The sequence below is a fragment of the Myotis myotis genome, unplaced genomic scaffold, assembly GCF_014108235.1.
Source record: "Myotis myotis isolate mMyoMyo1 unplaced genomic scaffold, mMyoMyo1.p scaffold_m19_p_12, whole genome shotgun sequence".
NCBI classification, from domain to species: domain Eukaryota; kingdom Metazoa; phylum Chordata; class Mammalia; order Chiroptera; family Vespertilionidae; genus Myotis; species Myotis myotis.
Window position 1 is genome coordinate 38,294,395 of NW_023416316.1, and position 18,969 is coordinate 38,313,363.

General features: G+C 41.3%; 1 protein-coding gene across 17 annotated transcripts in view; it reads left to right on the plus strand.

Annotated features, from left to right (window-relative positions):
- The window catches only part of TRPM6 (transient receptor potential cation channel subfamily M member 6), a 121,526-nt gene that overhangs the window by 15,577 nt on the left and 86,980 nt on the right, over positions 1-18,969 (plus strand). For all 17 annotated transcript variants that reach the window (XR_004971271.1, XM_036330821.1, XM_036330811.1 and 14 more), the window contains 4 exons: positions 6,388-6,467; positions 8,261-8,299; positions 9,752-9,929; positions 15,086-15,299. Coding sequence is in view for 16 of the 17 variants with exons in the window: in XM_036330811.1 (XP_036186704.1) it covers positions 6,388-6,467; positions 8,261-8,299; positions 9,752-9,929; positions 15,086-15,299 (511 nt within the window). In the remaining variant the exon portion in view is untranslated. The remainder of the gene's footprint in view (positions 1-6,387; positions 6,468-8,260; positions 8,300-9,751; positions 9,930-15,085; positions 15,300-18,969) is intronic.

Sequence of the window (18,969 nt, forward strand, 5' to 3'; positions counted from 1 at the left end):
GGTTGCCTGCAAGGAAGTATGTGCCCTGGATCCGGAATCGAACTTGTGACCCTTTGGTCAGCGGGCCAACAGTCTAACCACTAAGCAAAACTGACCAGGGATGTTTTTATTTATTTTAGAGAGAGAGAAAGGGAGAGGGCGGAGAGAGAAAGAGAAACATGACTGAGAGAGAAAAATCAATCCGGTTGCCTTCTGTTTGTGCCATGACCAGGGATTGAACCTGCAACAGGCATGTGTCCTGACTGGGAATGGAACTGACGACCTTTCAGTGTACAGGATGATGCTCAACCAACTGAGCCACACTGGCAAGGGCTCTAGTGTCACTTTTATGATATGTCATTATTATGTTCTTGGGCAAATTATTCAACCTCTCTGACTAAGTGTCCTCATTGGTAAAAAGGAGATAATAACTACTCCCACTTCCCACCTAAGCACAATTAATATAAACAAAGCCTTTGCATTGCCTAGGTGGGTGCATAGAATGTGCTGAATAAATTGTTAACCTGATGCATTGGTGGACTGAATGTTTGTGTCTCCCAGTTTCATGAGTGGAAGCCCTAATCTGCAATGTGATGGTATTTGGAAGTGGAACCTATGGTAGGTAATTAGGTCTTGAGGATAGAGCCCTCAAGAATGGGATAAGTGCCTTCATAAGAAGAGACACAGGAGAGATGATCTCTCTGTCTGCCATGTGAAGGTACAGGGAGAGGTCTTGGCCATTGTAAACCAGGAAGGGGGCTCTCACCAGAACTTGAGAATGAGGGCATTCTGATCCTGGATTTTCAGTTTCCAGAACTGTGAGAAATAAATGTGTGTGTGTGTGTGTGTGTGTGTGTGTGTGTGTGTGTGTTTGTATAAACTCCCAATGTATGATACTCTATTAGAGTAGCCCAAACTGACTGAGATATCTGCTATTCCTATTATTTTACAGAATGGACCAGGTTATTATCTTAGAGTGGAACAGTTTGATCTTTGTGAAAACATCTCTCCTCTTTCTGGAGACCATAGATACCCTCTGTTGATCTTTCAAAGAGCCAAGAGATTTTTTTTTTTTAACTTTAAAAAAATATTTTTATTGATTTCAGAGAGGAAGGGAGAGGGAGAGAAAGATAGAAACATCAATGATGAGAGAGAATCATTGATCGGCTGCCTCCTGCAGGACCCACATTGGGCATCAAGCCTGTAACCCGGGCATATACATTGACTGGGAGTTGAACCATGACCTCCTGGTTCATAGGTCATGCTCAACCACTGAGCCTCCCCAGCTGGGCCAGCCAAGAGCTTTTTGTAAATTAAATCTTATATTAGAAAAGGGAATTTTCCTCCCAGCAGTATTTTAAGTCCCTAAGCACTTGTATTTTTCTAGGAATTTGACCATTTCATCCACATTGTCCAACTTGTTGGCATATAGTTTTTAAGAGTATTTTTTTTTTACAGTCCTTTGTATTTCTGTGGTTTTAGTTGTTACTTCACTGCTTTCATCTCTGATTTTGTTTATTTGGGTCCTCTCTCTTTGTTTCTTGATGACTCTGGCTAACAGTCATCAATCTTGTTTATTTGTTTAAAGAACCAGGTCTTGGTTTCATTGTTCTTTTGTATTGTTTTTTTAGTCTCTATGGCATTTATTTCTCCTTCCTTCTACTCACTATGGGCTTTTCTTGTTCTCTTTCTAATTCTTTAAGTTGTAAGGTCAAATAGTTTATTATAAATTTTTCTTGTTTTTTGAGTTAGGCCTGTAGTGCTATGAACTTCCTTCTTAGGACTGCTTTTGTTGTGTCCCAAAGATTTTGGGTTGTTGTGTGTTTATTTTCACTTATTTCCAGGAAGTTTTTGATTTCTTTTTTTATCTCCTTGGTAACCCATTCATTGTTTCATTTAGCCTCCATGCATTCGAATATTTTTGAGTGTTTTCATTGTAGTTGATTTCTAATTTCATTCCGTTGTGACCTGAGAAGATGCTTGATATAATTTCAATCTTCTTGAACTTGTAGAGATTTGTTTTGTATACTAATATGTGATCTATGTTTCCCTCTCATTGATGTTTCTATCTCTCTCCTTCTCCATTCCTCTCTCTCAAATCAATAAAAACATTTTAAAAAACCCTTTTTTTCTTTTCACGTTTCCTTTTCTAGTTCTTTCTCATTCTTTTAGCAAAGACTTTGAATTTGTCTACATCAAACATGTGGTTTGTCACCATCAGATTTTAAGAAGTAAAATCTTGTTGCAATGTTCTTTCTGCTGTGCTTCACTGAGAAAATAAAAGGAGTAATCTCCATTGTATGGAGGACATAAAATTGCCACAGAAATTCCTCTGAGAGAAAAATCTGTAATCTTGACACCCTAAAAAGCTCCAATGCAGGAATACTTTCAGTGAAGGAACACTTCATGTGGGTACTGCTGGAGGATTAGTCTTTAGACATGTCTTTGCAATTCCCACCCTAGCCTCAGGCCTGTGATTGGATTTAAAATTTTATTGTGTTTTAGGTTGAGGCATAATTGTGACTAACACTCAGCTAGAGACCTACACTATTTCCCCTCTTTGTCCTCTGCCTTTTCCTCCCCTAAATAACAACAATGAAAAAACAAAATCTCCCTGTGTATAAAAACACACACCCAGTCAACAAAGATTGCCACTAGGGTTGCAGAAATGGCATAATCTCCACTGTCAACTACCACCACCTTGACAGTCTACTGCTCCAGTGGTAGAAGACAGCACCTTGGCTATTTGTCCTCCATAGATTGTACTACTGAGATAAGGGAGTTGTAGGAGGAAAGTTTCCAAGTTCTTGTTAATCACACAGGTTTCCTGTTTTACACCTTTGGAGGGAAATTGTATAGAAGGAGTCCTGAGGTTCTATTTTAAGTGTGTTAATTTTGTTGCTCATTCAGCAATCATTGGGTTGGGCCCTGGGGCAACAGAAAAGACTGGGCCTGTGGAAACCAGTCTAGTGGGGGAAAGTAGACCTGTGAAAGCTATTTGAAGTATGAGATGTCCTAGGTGGAAAGTTTGGAGGTCAGGAAGTACTTTTCTATGAAAATTGAAAACATCAAAGTTAGCCCGGCTGGCATGGCTCAGTGGTTGAGCATCGACCTATGAACTAGGAGGTCACAGTTCGACTCCCAGTCAGGGCACATGCCTGTGTTGCAGGCCCGATCCCCAGTGTGGGGTGTGCAGGAGGCAGCCAATAAATGATTCTCTCTTGTCATTGATGTTTCTATCTCTCTCTTCCCCTCTCCCCCTCTCTCTGAAATCATTAAACAAACAAAAAACAACATCAAAGTTAAGATCCCAGGCCACCAACCAAAAGCTAATTTTACCTTTCATATCACTGATGGTAAGTTAAACTTTCTTGAGTCTTAGTAAGTCCCAGAAAGAATGCAAAGCCTTTCATTTATCTATGCTTTCACCAGCCCTATTATTACTGGAAAGGGGACCTGGCCCTGAACGAGTATGCCTAGAGCCAGCCGGTAGTGTGTGGATTCTTGACTTCATGTGGGCAAAATTTCATAATATGAGTCCAGATGTATATCTGGCCTCTATGAGAACCTACAGACCTGTAAAGAACTTTTGTAAGAGCTTATTTGAGCCCAAACTGATGACAATTGCCAGGAAGCAAGATCTCATAATCTTGTTAACTCTCAGGTAATCCAATACTGCTTTGCTTTCGTCCCCCTCAAGTAATCTTCTTTAGTTCCCTCCTGAATTTCAAATGCATAAAGGAAATGGCAAATCTGTCATTCTTGGGATTACAGGATAGTTAACAAGATTACGTGCTCTTTTGAGGGTGGTTGCTTCTTTCTAGACTCTAGGGTTTGTAAAGAGAGGATTACTCTGGCATCTCAAAGGTGTGTTACCTAGATGCACAAGAACAATGGACAGGGCTGGCTGGAAGCAAAGACAAACCTTTTACTAAAAAAGTTATATGTCTAGGAAGTGATTACCCACCATGATCAGATCAGATCACCTGGGAAGTAACTTTCCTTAGAATCCCTTTTTGTCTACAGCCCATAAGTTAGGGACCCTTTTTTGGAGCTGTTTTTAATACTTTTTTGGTACACATGAAGCTTAGTGATTCATTTATTATCTGCTTTCTCCTTTTTCTATATTTCTTCAGAGCTTGTCTTATTTATTCTAGAATTCCCAGTATGCAGCATAGTATCCCAAAATATTTGTTGAATGAATTCAGATACTTAGAAATTCAGAATGAAGAGCTATTAGAGGGCATACCATCTCCTCTGTGGCACATTTCTAGGGAAGGGATAGTTGCTGAAGCTCCCAGAGAGAAACTTTATGACAGTTGAGTTCGTTTGGAGGATCTGTCTTTATGTGGGTAAGGCGAGTTCAGAGAAAGCCTCTGCGTTTGCTGGTTTTCCAGTACCTACAGCTGAGCATAAACAGTATACCCAAGCAGCATCTTTCAGGGTGACGTGTCTTGAGCTTCTTCATAATCATCTTGGAAACTATGGATAGTGTGATAATTAGGTTTCACAGCTGGATTTGTAATATGTTTTCTGGCCCAGTGCATTTCCTTCAATTGAAGGATGAGAGGAGGTATAAGAGTGGGGTGGGGACTGCACTAATGCAGGGTTTGAAAAAGCCCCCTTTTAGATTCTAGAATGATCACTGCCATTTCATCATTGCTGTAATACATATGTATGTATTGTGGACAAACATATGTAGTAAAACTGATAAGTCCTGCCCACCTGGCATGGCTCAGTGGTTGAGCATCGACCTATGAACCAGGAGGTCACAGTTCGATTCCCAGTCAGGGCACATGCCCAGGTGTGGGCTCCATCCGGGGCATGTGGGAGGCAGCCAATCAATGACTTTCTCTTGTCATTGATGTTTATATATCTCTCACTCTCTATTCTTCTCTGAAATCAATAAAAATATATTTAAAAAACAAACAAAAAAACCTGACAAGTCCAGTGACAGAAAGTAATGTCACAGGGTAATCTGATAATAAATTTGTAGCTGGGCAGGTCATGGTGGGTAGTTATGCCTCAGACATAACAGTTTTAGTAAAAAGTTTCTCTTTGCCTTAACTAAGCCCTATCCATTTTTCTTGTGCATCTAGGTTAAAGCACCTTTGAAATGTCAGAGTAATTCCCTTTTTTTTCCCCAGACCCCTCAAGAAAGCACATAATCTTAACTATCCTGTAATGAAATCCTTCCTTTGCTTTCTTCCACCTTCAAGTGACCTCCCTCCCTCCCTTCCTTCCTTAATTCCCAATGCATAAAGGCAACGACAAAACTCTCACTTTGGGGAGCATTTGAGATCTTGCTTCCTGGCAATTGTTGTTAGTTTTGGCTCAAATGCATTCTTCCAAAATTTTTTCTGCAGGTTTGGATGTTATTTTTCACTGACTGGACAAAGTTATATCCACACACGTTTTTCTGCCATATAGAACTAAGATATCTTCAAGATATTAGAAGGCCAAGGTCATCAGCTGGTTGGGTTCCACTTGAATTTAGGGACAGTTATAGGCTGTGCAATCTGAAGCAACACAGCCAATGTTAAGCCATGCTTACAGACTGTGTAGCAAATTATCAACCTAAATAAAGAGGTAAACTGAGGCAAGCTCACAGTAGCAGAAAGTGTGAGTTTACTTGAGAATAGCGGAGTGATTGCAGTTTGTGGAACACATGCTATAGCAAACTACAGGCAAGTTCACTGAGGGTTTGGGACAGGCTGTATTTGTGGGCAGGGTGTGCCAAGAGGGGGAAGCCCACCCAGAGTCCAAGCAGTAAGTTCATTGGTTTGAGGATGGGAAATGATTCTTGCTGGATGTTCACTGGTCAGGAGATAAGTCTCAGTCATCAGGCATTTACAGGAAATCAGTCTCTCAGTTAAGTTCTGTTCTTCTGAGGGTGTATTCTCCATTTTATATCTTCTGGTCCCATGTTATATTAGAATTCTTTTTTACAGAATCTTGTTGAGGTTGCATTTCTCTGATACTCTTGCCAGCTTCCTATGAAATCTTAGCCATTGTGGGACTTGATGAGTGAGAATTTTGAAGTTTGAGAGCTTGATATTCCCTCTGTAGGATTATGCTGTAAGATTTAAAAATGATTTATAGCAGAATTAAGGGAACATATCAGTTATATCTTTACTTCCTTGCTAGAGTTTTTGCATTTAGGGATCTTTCGCTAATATGAGATTATGAACCAGTAAACTTGGTGAATATCTTTGTGTTTACATTTGCCTTATTGGTGTCTATGTGGTCTGTAATAGAAGCCAGTAAATGCTTGGCCTGTTTGGGGTTGGTCTTGCCATTTTAATTAGTAATCACACTACCTAAATATATGTTGTCTACCTGAACTGCTGTGGTTACACTGCTTTCTCACCTAATTGAAATATAAAAATAACGACACTCTCTGTTCAGTCCCAGAAATCCTGGATTGAAGGTGTGTTCGACAAGAGAGAATGTAACAAAATCATACCCAGCTCCAAAGACCCTCACAGGTACAATTTTTAATTCCATTTTTCTTTTTAAAGTAACACTACTTGGAGGACTATTTGTGGAAACTTAAGAAATATGACTTGTTTAAAGGATTTGTTAAGATCTATAAAGTTAGTGCTAATTCTTTTTTTTTTTTTTGGAATATATTTTTATTGATTTTTTACAGAGAGGAAGGGAGAGGGATAGTTAGAAACACCGACGAGAGAGAAACATCGACCAGCTGCCTCCTGCACACTCCCCACTGGGGATGTGCCTGCAACCAAGGTATATGCCCTTGACCAGAATCGAACCTGGGACCCTTCAGTCCGCAGGCCGACGCTCTATCTACCAAGCTAAACCGGTTTTGGCATTAGTGCTAATTCTTAATTGATGTTTGTTTGTCTTTATAAAAATAGTACATGATTACTAGAGAAATCTGATAAGAACAGGAACTTGTCAATTTTGTACCTCACTCCAATCCCAGGGCCTATTGACAGTGCCTGCCAGATAGTAGGCTCCTGAAAAACATCTGTTTAATGACTGAATGAAATATAAAGAAAAACACATTCATCCTAATGACATCACCCTGGTAGAGCCACTGTTAATATTGTGGTAGATTTTCCTCTGTTGTATTTTTTATGCTCCTGTTCCTCTTAGTGGGAGGAACGATTTCAGGAAATATCTTCTGTTTACATCTATTCCATTGGTTTTGGATAAAAAAATTTACAACTTTTGAATATTGAATATTCAAATTATTGTGACTGTTCCTTATCCTCCACTAAAGTGTCTGTGGAAACAGTAACTGGGATATTTCAGGACACTGTACTCAGACTATACAGTTAATTTCAGCTCCATTTTCCTCCCATAGGCTTTTTGCTTGAGCAGATAATGGGTAGTAGAATAAAATGGTTAGAGCCTGACTACTCAGAGTTCTTGATAACCCTTTGGAAGATATACTGCTAGAACAAAACTCAAAACAGCAGCTAGTGAAACTTAGGGGCAGGATGGGTTACAGAAAATCTCCCAGTGTGGTTAGGTCCTTGAAACAAGATAGCGTGTTATTGTCCTTGGAAAAAATAAATTACTAAAGGAAAATAGAAGAGCAGTATAGTTGACCTTTGAACAATGTGGGGGTTATTTGCACTGATCACCTGTTCTGTCTAAATGTATAACTTTTTAAAAATATATTTTTTATTGATTTTTAGAGAGAAAAAGGAAGAGAGAAAAAGGAGAGAGAGAGAGAGAGAGAGAGAGAGAGAGAGAGAGAGAGAGAGAGAGAGAGAGAAACGAGCCCACAATCCAGGCAAGCTCTGAATGGGAATCAAACTGGCAACCTTTTGGTGCATAGGATGATGTCAAACTAAATGAGCCACACTGGCCAGGGCAACATGTATAACATTTGACTCCCTTAAATCTTTTAAATCTTAACTTCCTTCACTGTCTGAGGAAGATTGATTCCAGGACCCCTTTGGGTACCAAAATTTATGGATACTCAAGTCCCTTATATAAAATGGCATAGAACAATGAATGTAATTGGCCTCCTTCATTTGTGGGTTCCCAACCTTGGATCAAAAATACTGTTGAGCCTAGCTGGTGCAGCTCAGAGGTTGAGCATTGACCCATGAACCAAGAAGTTACCAGTCTGATTACCATTCAGGGCACATGCCCAGGTTGCGGACTTGATCCCCAGTAGGGGGCATGGAAGAGGCAGCTGATGGATGATGTTCCATGGAAGATAACAGATATTTACTGTATAAGCATTAAATATGTCTTCAAATACATCAGTAAACTAACAGATATCATTTCTTTAATTTAGATGTACTGCAGGATGCCAGGTCTGCCAGAATTTAATCAGGTAAGACAGATAAATAAGATTTCTTTTAATTTTTAGGCACTGTGTTTCAAATTCATTGGAATAGTTTTCACACATCTTGAATGGACTCAATGAAAAGGCCTTAATGGTGCATTTTATTTCCTTTGCAAGGGAAATTTAAAAAATGAAATGAGATATTTTTGAAGGAGTGTGAATTGATTATTTGAATGTAATAGGTTACTTGAATTTCCCAGAGATGTAAATGGCTAAAGGCCCTTGACAAGAGCTTGTACCAATTGAAGTACTTATAAAGCATTACATTTTCATTTTATTATCTTGCATTTTATTTGGATAATGAAGATGCTTTGTGCACATACAACACTGTATTTAATTTATGACTTGTAAGTGATGTATGTGTCTATCAGGCTCCAAGTCTGACACTAATTCTGATGTGTGCTTTTTCCAACACCAAGTGTCAGATCCCACAGTTGAGAGCTCAAGGCTGCTCCCCGCCTCCTACTCCCCACTTCAGATGCCAATTGAAAGTCTAAATTGTCAGTGCTTCTGATGGCTGGGCTATAGATTGGAAGTTCCCATGACCCCCTCCACAGTTCAGTTAATTGACTAGAGCAGCGTATATAACTCAGAAATATTTACTTACATTTACCAGTTTACGATAAAGGATATTATAAAGAATACAGATGAACAACAAGATGGAAGAGATGCATACGGCAAGTTATGTGGGAAGGAGCACAGAGCTTCCATGTCCTCTCCAAGTGTGCCACTCTCTCAGCACCTGCACGTAACCACCAACCCAAAGCTCTCTGACCCCATCCTTTTGGTTTTTTATGAATGCTTCATTACATGGGCATGATTGATCAAATCAGTGGCCATTGGCGATTGAGTCAACTTGCAGAACCTTTTATCACCCCTTCCAAGTAGGTTTAAGAAGCTCTGTGCCCATGTATATTGGAGATTTTTAGTTTTTATTTTTAATTATTTTATTATTATTAATTTTTAATCCTCACATGCGGGGGGGTGGGGAGGGGTAGAAGGGGGAAAGAGAGAGAGAGAAAGAAGGAGGGAGGGAGAGAGAAACATCAATGTGAGAGAGATAGATGGATTAGTTGCTTCCTGTCCTGAGCCTGAAACTGAGGTCTGTGGCCTTGACTGGGAATTAAACCCACAGTCCTTTACTCCACAAGCCGATGCTCTATCCACTGAGCCAAACTGGCTCGGGCTCAGTATTCTTTTAAAACATTCTCCCAATCATTGTAATGTGCAGCTAACGTGGTGAACCACTGAGGGTGTTTCTAAACTTAGAAGATTATCCAGTGTGAAAAAATCCAATAGAAATCTTAATGAGACATTTAAAAATTATTAATGTATGTCACCTATACATTGCATTAGAGAAATGTAGAAACATTACATCTATTTTCTATCCTGAAATTGTGTTCTTTCTATTTTGAAATGGTTTTTTACCCCAAATTTAAGGTGTTACTGTGGGCGATTGATTGGAGACCATCTTGGGATGGATTATAGCTGGACCATGTCAGCTGCCAGTGGTGGTGAACATGAACAATGGTCTGTTGAAAAGCACACAACAAGAAGCCCTACAGATACCTTTGGTACTATTAATTTCCAAGATGGCAAGCACATCCACCATGCCAAGGTTGGTTAATAACCCACATTATATTACTGGTTTCTCACAGAGGATATAACCTCCACATTTTATCTCCTAATTATATCACCAAGTGTAGATGATCAGATGACCAGGTTTTATTGCAAAGTAGATCCATGTTATTAACCTCTCGACCTGACCTTTCTTTTCCCTTTATGTCTGAGAGGCATTCTTCCTTTCCAAAGTGTGGTATGGCCAGCTCTTTTTTGGATTGAGCTCTTTCAGCGAGCTTATGCCCTCCATGGAAGATGGCTTATTGCTCTTGAGACAGTTGCCAACGGGCTGCTCTTATGGAATGCAGAAAGTTACTACCAAACAGCAGGCATTAGCTGAAGCATGGTCCTAGCAATTATTACTGACGTGTGGCTAGTCATGCCTGCTGTGTCCTTGTGAGAGCCTCTTCTCAGGAAGAAAATGGGAGAATTTCTTTCTGCCCTGAATTCTAGTACTGGGCTCTCCAGGCCAGTTTTTCTCAGGTTCCTAATATGGTAAATTTGCATGCAATTTCCATAGTATTGACAGGCTAGCTATCTCCCAGATGTTTTTTCTTGAGCTTGTTAACCACATGCTGATTTATTAGAGGCAGTTTTCCCAGGGGAAAAGCTGGATGGAGAGCCCACATCAGGAAAGCTCAGAATCAGCTATATTCTGGAGTGTGACCATCAGTTTGATGGGTTTGAAACAACAGTTCTTCATAGTGAAATCCTATATAATAAAGAGGTAATATGCAAATTAACCCTCACGCCCTCACAAGATGGCTGCCTATGACCAGGCAGGCAGGGGGGTTAGTGAGGGACGACCAATGACTGAACAAGCAGGCTGTGTGAGACGACCAGGCCAGTAGGAGGGTTAGTGAGGGATGACCAAACAACTGAACAGCAGGCTGCGTGGGGCGACCAGGCTGGCGGGGGTTGCAGTTGGGGGCAACCAGGCCAGCAGGGGGGGGTGATTAGGCTGGCAGGGGGGACAGTGGGGCGACTAGGCTGGCGGGGGGGGGGGAAGTTGGGGGTGACCAGGCCAGCAGGGGGATGCAGTAAGAGGTGACCAGGCTGGCGGGGGGGGGGGGGGTGCAGTTAGGAGTGACCAGGCCAGCAGGGAGGGGGTAGTTGGGGGCAGTCAAGCCAGCAGGGGGGCAGTTAGGGGCGACCAGGCAGGCAGACAGGTGAGCAATTAGGAGCCAGCAGTCCAGGATTGTGAGAGGGATGTCTGACTGTCCAGAATCGGGCCTAAACCGGCAGTTGGACATCCTCCAAGGGGTCCCAGATTGGAGAGGGTGCAGACGGGGCTGAGAGGACCCCGACCCCCCCCCCCCATGCACAAATTTCATGCACCGGTCGGTCCTCTAGTCATAATATGATTTCACAATATAGTTCTACAGTAACCTGCATTTCCAGTTATCAACACTCTTGCATGTAACTTTGTGCATTTTCTTTACTGGCAGGAAAACTGCCTTCATTCTCCTCTCCAATCCTTTTTGGAAGCTGACACTTAATATGTATGTAATTACACTGTAATATTTTTCATCTGTTTGACAAATATTTATTGGGTGCCCATATTTTACTATGCCCCAAACAGCATGTGTTCCATGTACTAACATTGGTTTTGTTGGGGAGGAACAAACTTTCTTCTACCTTCAAGGTTCTCTGGCTGGTCTGATAGTCAAATAAATATGAGACAAATCAGTAAGGGAAAATAATCAAATGTAATACATAGTTATGTATGGGAACCCTGCATACACGAGAGAGTCAGAGCCCCGTAAGCAGGAGATGCTCAGAGTTAGGAAGGGGGATCTTGGTATATAAGACATCCTGAGCTAGGGATGAGGTAATGCCATCTGGGGGCTTCAACAGATCATTGCAGGGTGATAGAAGTTTGTCCTGCCCTATAGATAGCAGTTAAATGGAGGGGCTGAAGTTTCTCTTGAGCCTGAAGCTAAAATTGCCTTTAGCTCAAAGTAAGCTGCATACCACTGAGGCACATCTTGGGGTGGCCATTCTGAACCCCCACAGTTACAGTCTAGTGAAGGAAACAGGAAATAAATATACAATTACCACAGAGGGTGGGGATGCTCTGCAAAGGGAATACAGGTTATTTGAGGGAATAAAAAGGTTAACTCCTGCTTTTCTGAGGCTATGGCAAGGAAGCCATCTGAAAATAGGGACAGCTGCACTGAGACCAGAAAGATGAGTGAGATGTTGGGTGTGTGGTGAGGCTCATGGGTAAGATCACTCCAGGCAAAAGCAATACCTTGTGCAAAGGCCAAAGTACATTTGGGAGAACTGAAAATATGGTTAGACAGACCCCCTGATTACGAATACATTTCACACTTAGCATTTGGCTCCTGTTCCATCCCATGGCAGCTGAGTGAGTGTTATTTGATCTCCAGAAGAGAAGTGTCTGCTCTTTATATTTAAGCCCAGAGTTGCCCTTCAAGTTTACCGTGAGCAGCAGGGAAGCTTGGAGAGCTGGGTTTTCATCTCCCTCCACTGCATTGGCCTTCCCAGTAGTTTCTCCCTACCACCACATTCCACAAAGGATTGGAGGTGAATCTTGGCCAGGCTGAGTCTACCTAACCTAAGGAAAGAGTTAGTAATAAAGGAGGAGGAGGGGAAAGAGTCATTAACCTTTAGCACAGTCTTTGGTTGGCCTTGTGGAGAAAGACTCTGGTGGCTGATAATTTAGTTAATCAAGGTTGTTTATTCTGCAATCTCAAGAAGAAATATCTTCTAGGACAGCGGTTCTCAACCTGTGGGTCGCGACCCCCTTGGGGGTCGAACGAACCTTTCACAGGGGTCGCCTAAGACCATCGGAAAACACATATATAATTATATGTTGTTTTTGTGATTAATCACTATGCTTTAATTATGCTCCACTTGTAACAATGAAAATACATCCTGCATATCAGATATTTACATTACGATTCATAACAGTACCAAAATTACAGTTATGAAATAGCAACGAAAATAATTTTATGGTTGGGGTCACCACAACATGAGGAACTGTATTAAAGGGTCGCGGCATTAGGAAGGTTGAGAACCACTGGTCTAGGACTTATAGTGGAAAGGGAGAGGCACCTGGGAGAAAGTTGGGGTAGAAAAAAGGTGAACTAAACCAGAGCTGCCCCCTCTGCCCGTATTCATTATTATTATTTTTTTAAATATATTTTATTGATTTTTTTACAGAGAGGAAGAGAGAGGGATAGAGAGCTAGAAACATCGATGAGAGAGAAACATCGATCAGCTGCCTTCTGCACACCCCCTACTGGGGATGTGCCCGCAACCAAGGTACATGCCCTTGACGGAATCGAACCTGGGACCCTTCAGTCCACAGGCCGAACCGGTTACGGCCGTATTCATTATTTGGAGAAACATAAATCATTTCACTAAGGCCAACTTGTATCTTTTCCCTATTACTCGAATATGTAATAAAGCCATGGCAATTCAGTCTTCTCACTTGTAAATTGAATCCTACTTGTCCTTAGATTTTTTCCATGACCCACATTCTGTGGTGGCTGCACCATCATGATGTTCAGAAATTACAGTATTTTAATTATGACATAATAGGGTTATGTTTTATGAATTTCTAGGATAAATGGAAAATTGTTTTAAATTATCCATTAGGAGGATAATATGATAATTCTGATTTGTATATCCACCTGTGGTTATTTTTGGTATAATTTTATAATTTGTGTTCTTTTTAAAAATATATTTTTATTAATTTCAGAGTGAGAGAGAGACAAACATCAATGATGAGAGAGAATCATTAATCGGCTGCCTCTTGCATGCTCCCTACTAGGGATCAAGCCCACAACCCGGGCATGCGCCCTGACAGGGAATTGAACTGTGACCTCCTTGTTCATGGGTTGATGTTCAAACACTGAGCCACACCAGCCAGGCTAATTTATGTTTTTTTATTGCCCTGCTTTCTCCTTGTAAATCTGACTTATTCTTGCTGTTGGTTGGCTTATGCTTGAGGAAGGCAACTTGTCTTAATATGATTTTAGTGGTCCGTATGTGGCTGCTTCTGCTGGAAAAAGAAAGCCAGTCATACACTGTAACCTTGCGCAAAGTGCGAAATGATTCTGGGGCTACCACTGGTTTGGATCTTCCTCATATTTTCAGTTACATTGGCTAATCAAAAATATGACACTTTTGTAAAAAGTATTTATTTGGGATAATTATATATAAAGGAAATGGTTAGAATGCAAAATTTCTAAGAAATTAAATGTGGCCCTAGCTGGTTTGGCTCAGTGGATAGAGTGGTGGCCTGCCTAATGAAAGGTTCCGGGTTCAATTCTGGTCAAGGGCACATGCCCAGGTGGTGGGTTTGATCCCCAGTAGGGGGCATGCAGGAGTCAGCCTATCAATGATTCTCATCATTGATGTTTTTATCTCTCTCTCCCTCTCCATTCCTCTCTGAAATAAATTTTAAAACTGTTAAAAAAAAACTTAAAAAAAGAAGAAATTAAATGTGCATGCTCGTGGATCTTAATTTAAATTATGCAAATATGTGAAATAGTCAAGTAAATTACAAGCCATAGCATTTATGAAAAATCCTGTTTCACTTATTTCTAAAAACTTTATTGTTTTGTTTTGTTTTTGTTAATCCTCATCAGAGGATATTTTTTCCACTGATTTTTAGAGAGAGTGGAAGGGAAGGAGGGCGGGAGGAGGGGAGAGAGAAACATCGATGTGAGAGAGATACGTTGATTGGATGCCTTCCGCATACGCCCCGACCAGAGCTGGGGATTAAACCCATAACCCTTGCATGTGCAGGCAGATGCTCTAATCATTTAGCAACACCAACCATGACTCTAAAAACTTTTTAAGCCGGTTTGCTGGAGTAATGATTTTTGCCACTTTGAAGTATTTCTGCCTCACCTGAGACCTTCTGAGAACATTGGTGGGCCAACCTTGAAAACCAGAGGAAGCCTTCCTACTGTGACTTGTAATTCCCAGAAGGAACTGAAAGGGAGTGTGGGCTCCTTTCAGAGTAAATATTTCCATTATGTGAAGATGAACTTTTGAAGAGATCTCAGACCCTGCCTTTCAAGTTTTGGTTATTCTAATTGCCTTTCTACGTGTTTATTATTACCTGGCATGTGTTTCTCACTATTTCATACACATGTGTATGTGCTTATCTCCCAGTATATTAGAACTTCTTATGATACAAAGATGGATCACCTGTTACATTTGATGTTGAAAGAGTGGAAGATGGAATTGCCAAAGCTGGTGATCTCTGTCCACGGGGGCATCCAGAACTTCAAGATGCCCTCCAAACTCAATGAGATCTTCAGCCAGGGTCTGGTCAAAGCTGCGGAGACAACGGGAGCGTGGATAATAACTGAAGGCATTAATACCGGTAAAGCACACTCCCTCGTTACACATCTTTTTTCAATTCCTCTTTCTAACTGTGAATCAAGCAGTATGGCAGCTCATGTCCACTCTGCAGTGCTCCCGGGATGTGATGGCATGAGGGAGAAAGATGAAAAGCATAGTGACTGGCAAAGTAACCCAGAACCCTAGACCTTTCCTGGAATGTGTTTTTACTATTGTTAAAATACGCTATTTTTATATAACGTTGGGTAAGAGTATCTGGTAAAAGGAAAATGAGTTTCAGACTATGGTGAGGTTGAAAAGGACATAGAATCCACGCAGGTATGTGGTGGGTGGGCATGGACATGAGCTAACCTCACCATGGTCAAGTTCCAAGGCAATGGAAATCAGTGAGGCGTGCAGCAGTTGGCATGGAGTGTATTGGTCATGTGGAGATAATTAACTCCATGATTGTCATTTCACTCACTGTCTCCATCACTGACTCTTTCATATTCCTTGAAATCTGACATTCAGGGACTTTATATAGTAGTTTCTGAATCTCTAACCCTACTCCTTTGCATCAGTATTTGTGAACTGTCTTCGCATTAGAGACTCCCTTGGGGGCTTTAAAAAATACAGATGCACAGACTTGGCCCCGATTAGAGTTTTTCAAGGTGGAGCTTCATAAGTGTGTCTAATGTGCAGCCAGGGTTGAGAACTTGCTGCTTGACAAGTCTCCTCTGTTAACAATCACTTGTTATGATTCTGGCACCAGTTCTGAGGTCTGGGTTCTTTCTCAACACATTCTTTGACACCAGCTGGGTGTCCCATAATTCAACTCAATTCTGACACTCTATCTGGAAACAGCACTAGATTCCACAGCTGAAAGGCTCAGGCCCACAAGACTGTCCCCACTTCAGATGTCCATCATAAGTCCAGGTTGTTACCTATAGTTCTGACCAACTGGCTATAAATCAGAGGTTCCCAAGGCACACTTCTTTGGTTCAATTAATTTGCTAGAGTGGATCACAGAATTTAGGAAACCAGTTTACTCCCTGGATTACCAGTTTATTATTAAAAAATATAACTCAGGAATAGCCAGGTGGAAGAGATGCATAGGGAAAGGTATGTGGGAAGGGGCACAGAACTTCCATGCCCTCCCCTCTTCTCCACATGTTTACCCACTGAAAGCTCTTTAAACCCTGGCCATTTGGTTTCTATGGAGACTTCATCACATTGGCATGATTGATCGAATCATTGGCCATTGCTGATTGAATTAATCTACCATCTCTGGAGGTCAGGGGGTGGAACTGAAAGTTCCAGCCCTCTAAACGCTTGGGTGGTTCCCTTGGCAAACAGCCCCATCCTTTGGTGCAGTTCAAAAGTCACCTCATTAACATACCTTTGTTACTCTCATCACTTAAGAATTTCCAAGGGTTTAAGGAGCTCTGTGTCAGGAATATATTTCTTATTATAAATCACAGTATCACAGTATGGTTTTTCATCTTTTATTTCTCTCTTGATTTTTAATTTTGATTGGTCCTAGCCATTGTCGCCTATTAATTTCAGCCAATCCTTTAAGAGCTACATTGGATGCCAACATCCTCATGAAGCGTTCTCTATCTCAACTCACTTTTGTCTCTTAATCTCCATAGCATTTACTGCCTATAGCACTTGTAGCATTCTATGCTTTTCTGTATAGGTATGCATGAGTCTGTGTATTAGCTCCTCTTCCTGGTTGTGAACTAGAGGCCAGGGCATATAATTCTGCCAGGCATTGAGCAACACATGCTGATTTAACAAATCATTTCTTCTGACTGAAAGGAATGAAGGAAGCAAATGGTTGAAAACAAAGCAAAATAAAACCAAGGGATTTTGCTTGTCATGTATGGGTAATCTGGTTGTTTTCGTGTACATTTTATTGAGATAATTATTGTTTCAGGTTCTTGGAAGACAATGAATGTGGCTGAGTTCTTAGTCCATTGTACAGTACTTATTTTATTTCCAGTACAAAAGGGGTGGGTTGGGAAGTTTTGCAGAGTTCAGAAAAAGGTAGACTTGGGCAAGGCTAACTAACTGCATCATTCATTATGTGCTTTGTTTTACTTATTGCCTTCCTCCCCAACCCCCCCCCCCCCAACATTTTAGGTTAGGACCAGTTAAGGAACACAAATATGAGTGGGAAAACTATTGAAATAGTTTGTATGAACAAAGAAATGAGAAATGAGACATACTTGGAGCTTCCTGAAACAATAACTAGGTTCCCCCTGGCTTGGTATGCCAAGGTTTGGGGTTCAATGTGTGGTCAGGGCACATATAAGAGTCAACCAATGAATACATAAATAAGTAGTTGCAACAAATAGATCTCTCTCAAAACAAAACAAAATAATCAGGGTCGGATCTGATTCAACCACATCTCCCAACTAGGACTTGACTACACAAGCAGCATCAGCATCCCCTGGGAGCTTCCTGGGCTCCTTCCTAGCCTGGCAAGATCATGATCTGCATTTCGACAACATCCCCAGATGATTCTTAAGCACATTTACATTTAAGAAGCTCTGCTTATGAACTTACGCCTATGCTTGAGATGCTTCTCAACTATAGTTGAACATTATTTGGTGTGAATTTTTGACATTTGCTTAAATTGAATTCCACAAGCTTTAAGAATCTGCTACTTATAAAGCAGTAGGATAGATGCTGTGGGTGAAAGATGGGGAAGATATGGGCTCTGGGATTAGTGATTGGTAGGTTGTAACAATAAGCAAATAGTAAGCAACTAACTAAAAACTGATGCTGGGAGGATCTTTGTTGAGATATAAAGAAAGTGTTTGAGAATAAAAGGAAGAGAGATAAATTCCAGCTCCAGCTGAGGGCACCTGGGAAGGTTGGAGAAGGGTATAGCACTTGGTGTTAGCCTTGTGAGAGAGTAAGAAGAGGCAGTCTAGATAGAGGTGTCAGATCTGGGCTAGGCACACAGCTGGAGATTAAGGCATATGTAGAAAAAGGTGATCAGGCCACCAGCTGGATGTGCCATATGGCAGAGGCAGGGACAGAAAGAGAAACTAGAGCCAGATTGGGTGCCATGCTGATGGGCTGAGATTTTATTCTCCAAATAGCAGGAGCCTTCAAAGGATTTTGAATAGGAGAATAAATAGGGAATGGCATAGTCATATCTGGTTCTACAGAGTCTCAACAAACAATATGTGCTAGGATCACATGTGGGTTGCTGATTCATCACCACCACCACTCCCCTCCTCCCACACTACAATGCTGGTAACCCATGCCAAATTTATGAAATCCAGGTATCTATTGTGGTAGATGGCTCCACAGTTGATACTGATGTGAGTCTGTGGTCTAGAACTGATTCTAGACAATGACTCTGGGAGAAGTGCAAGTGATGGGTTGGAGCCCTGGCCAGTTTGGCTCAGTGGATTGAGAGTCAGCCCATCGACTGAAGGGTCTCAGGTTCAATTCCCGGTCAAGAACACATACCCCGGTTGCAGGCTCAATCCTGGCCCCGCCTGGGGCTTGTGTGGGAGGCAACCAATCGATGTGTCCCTCTTACTTCAATGTTTCTCTCTTTCTGTCTCTCCCCTTCCCTTCCACTCTCTCTAAAAGTCATTGGAAAAATATCTTCAGGTGAGGATTAACAACAACAACAAAATAAATAAAGATGGGTTGGAGGGGAAGGAAATGATTTAGGTACATGCAATGTG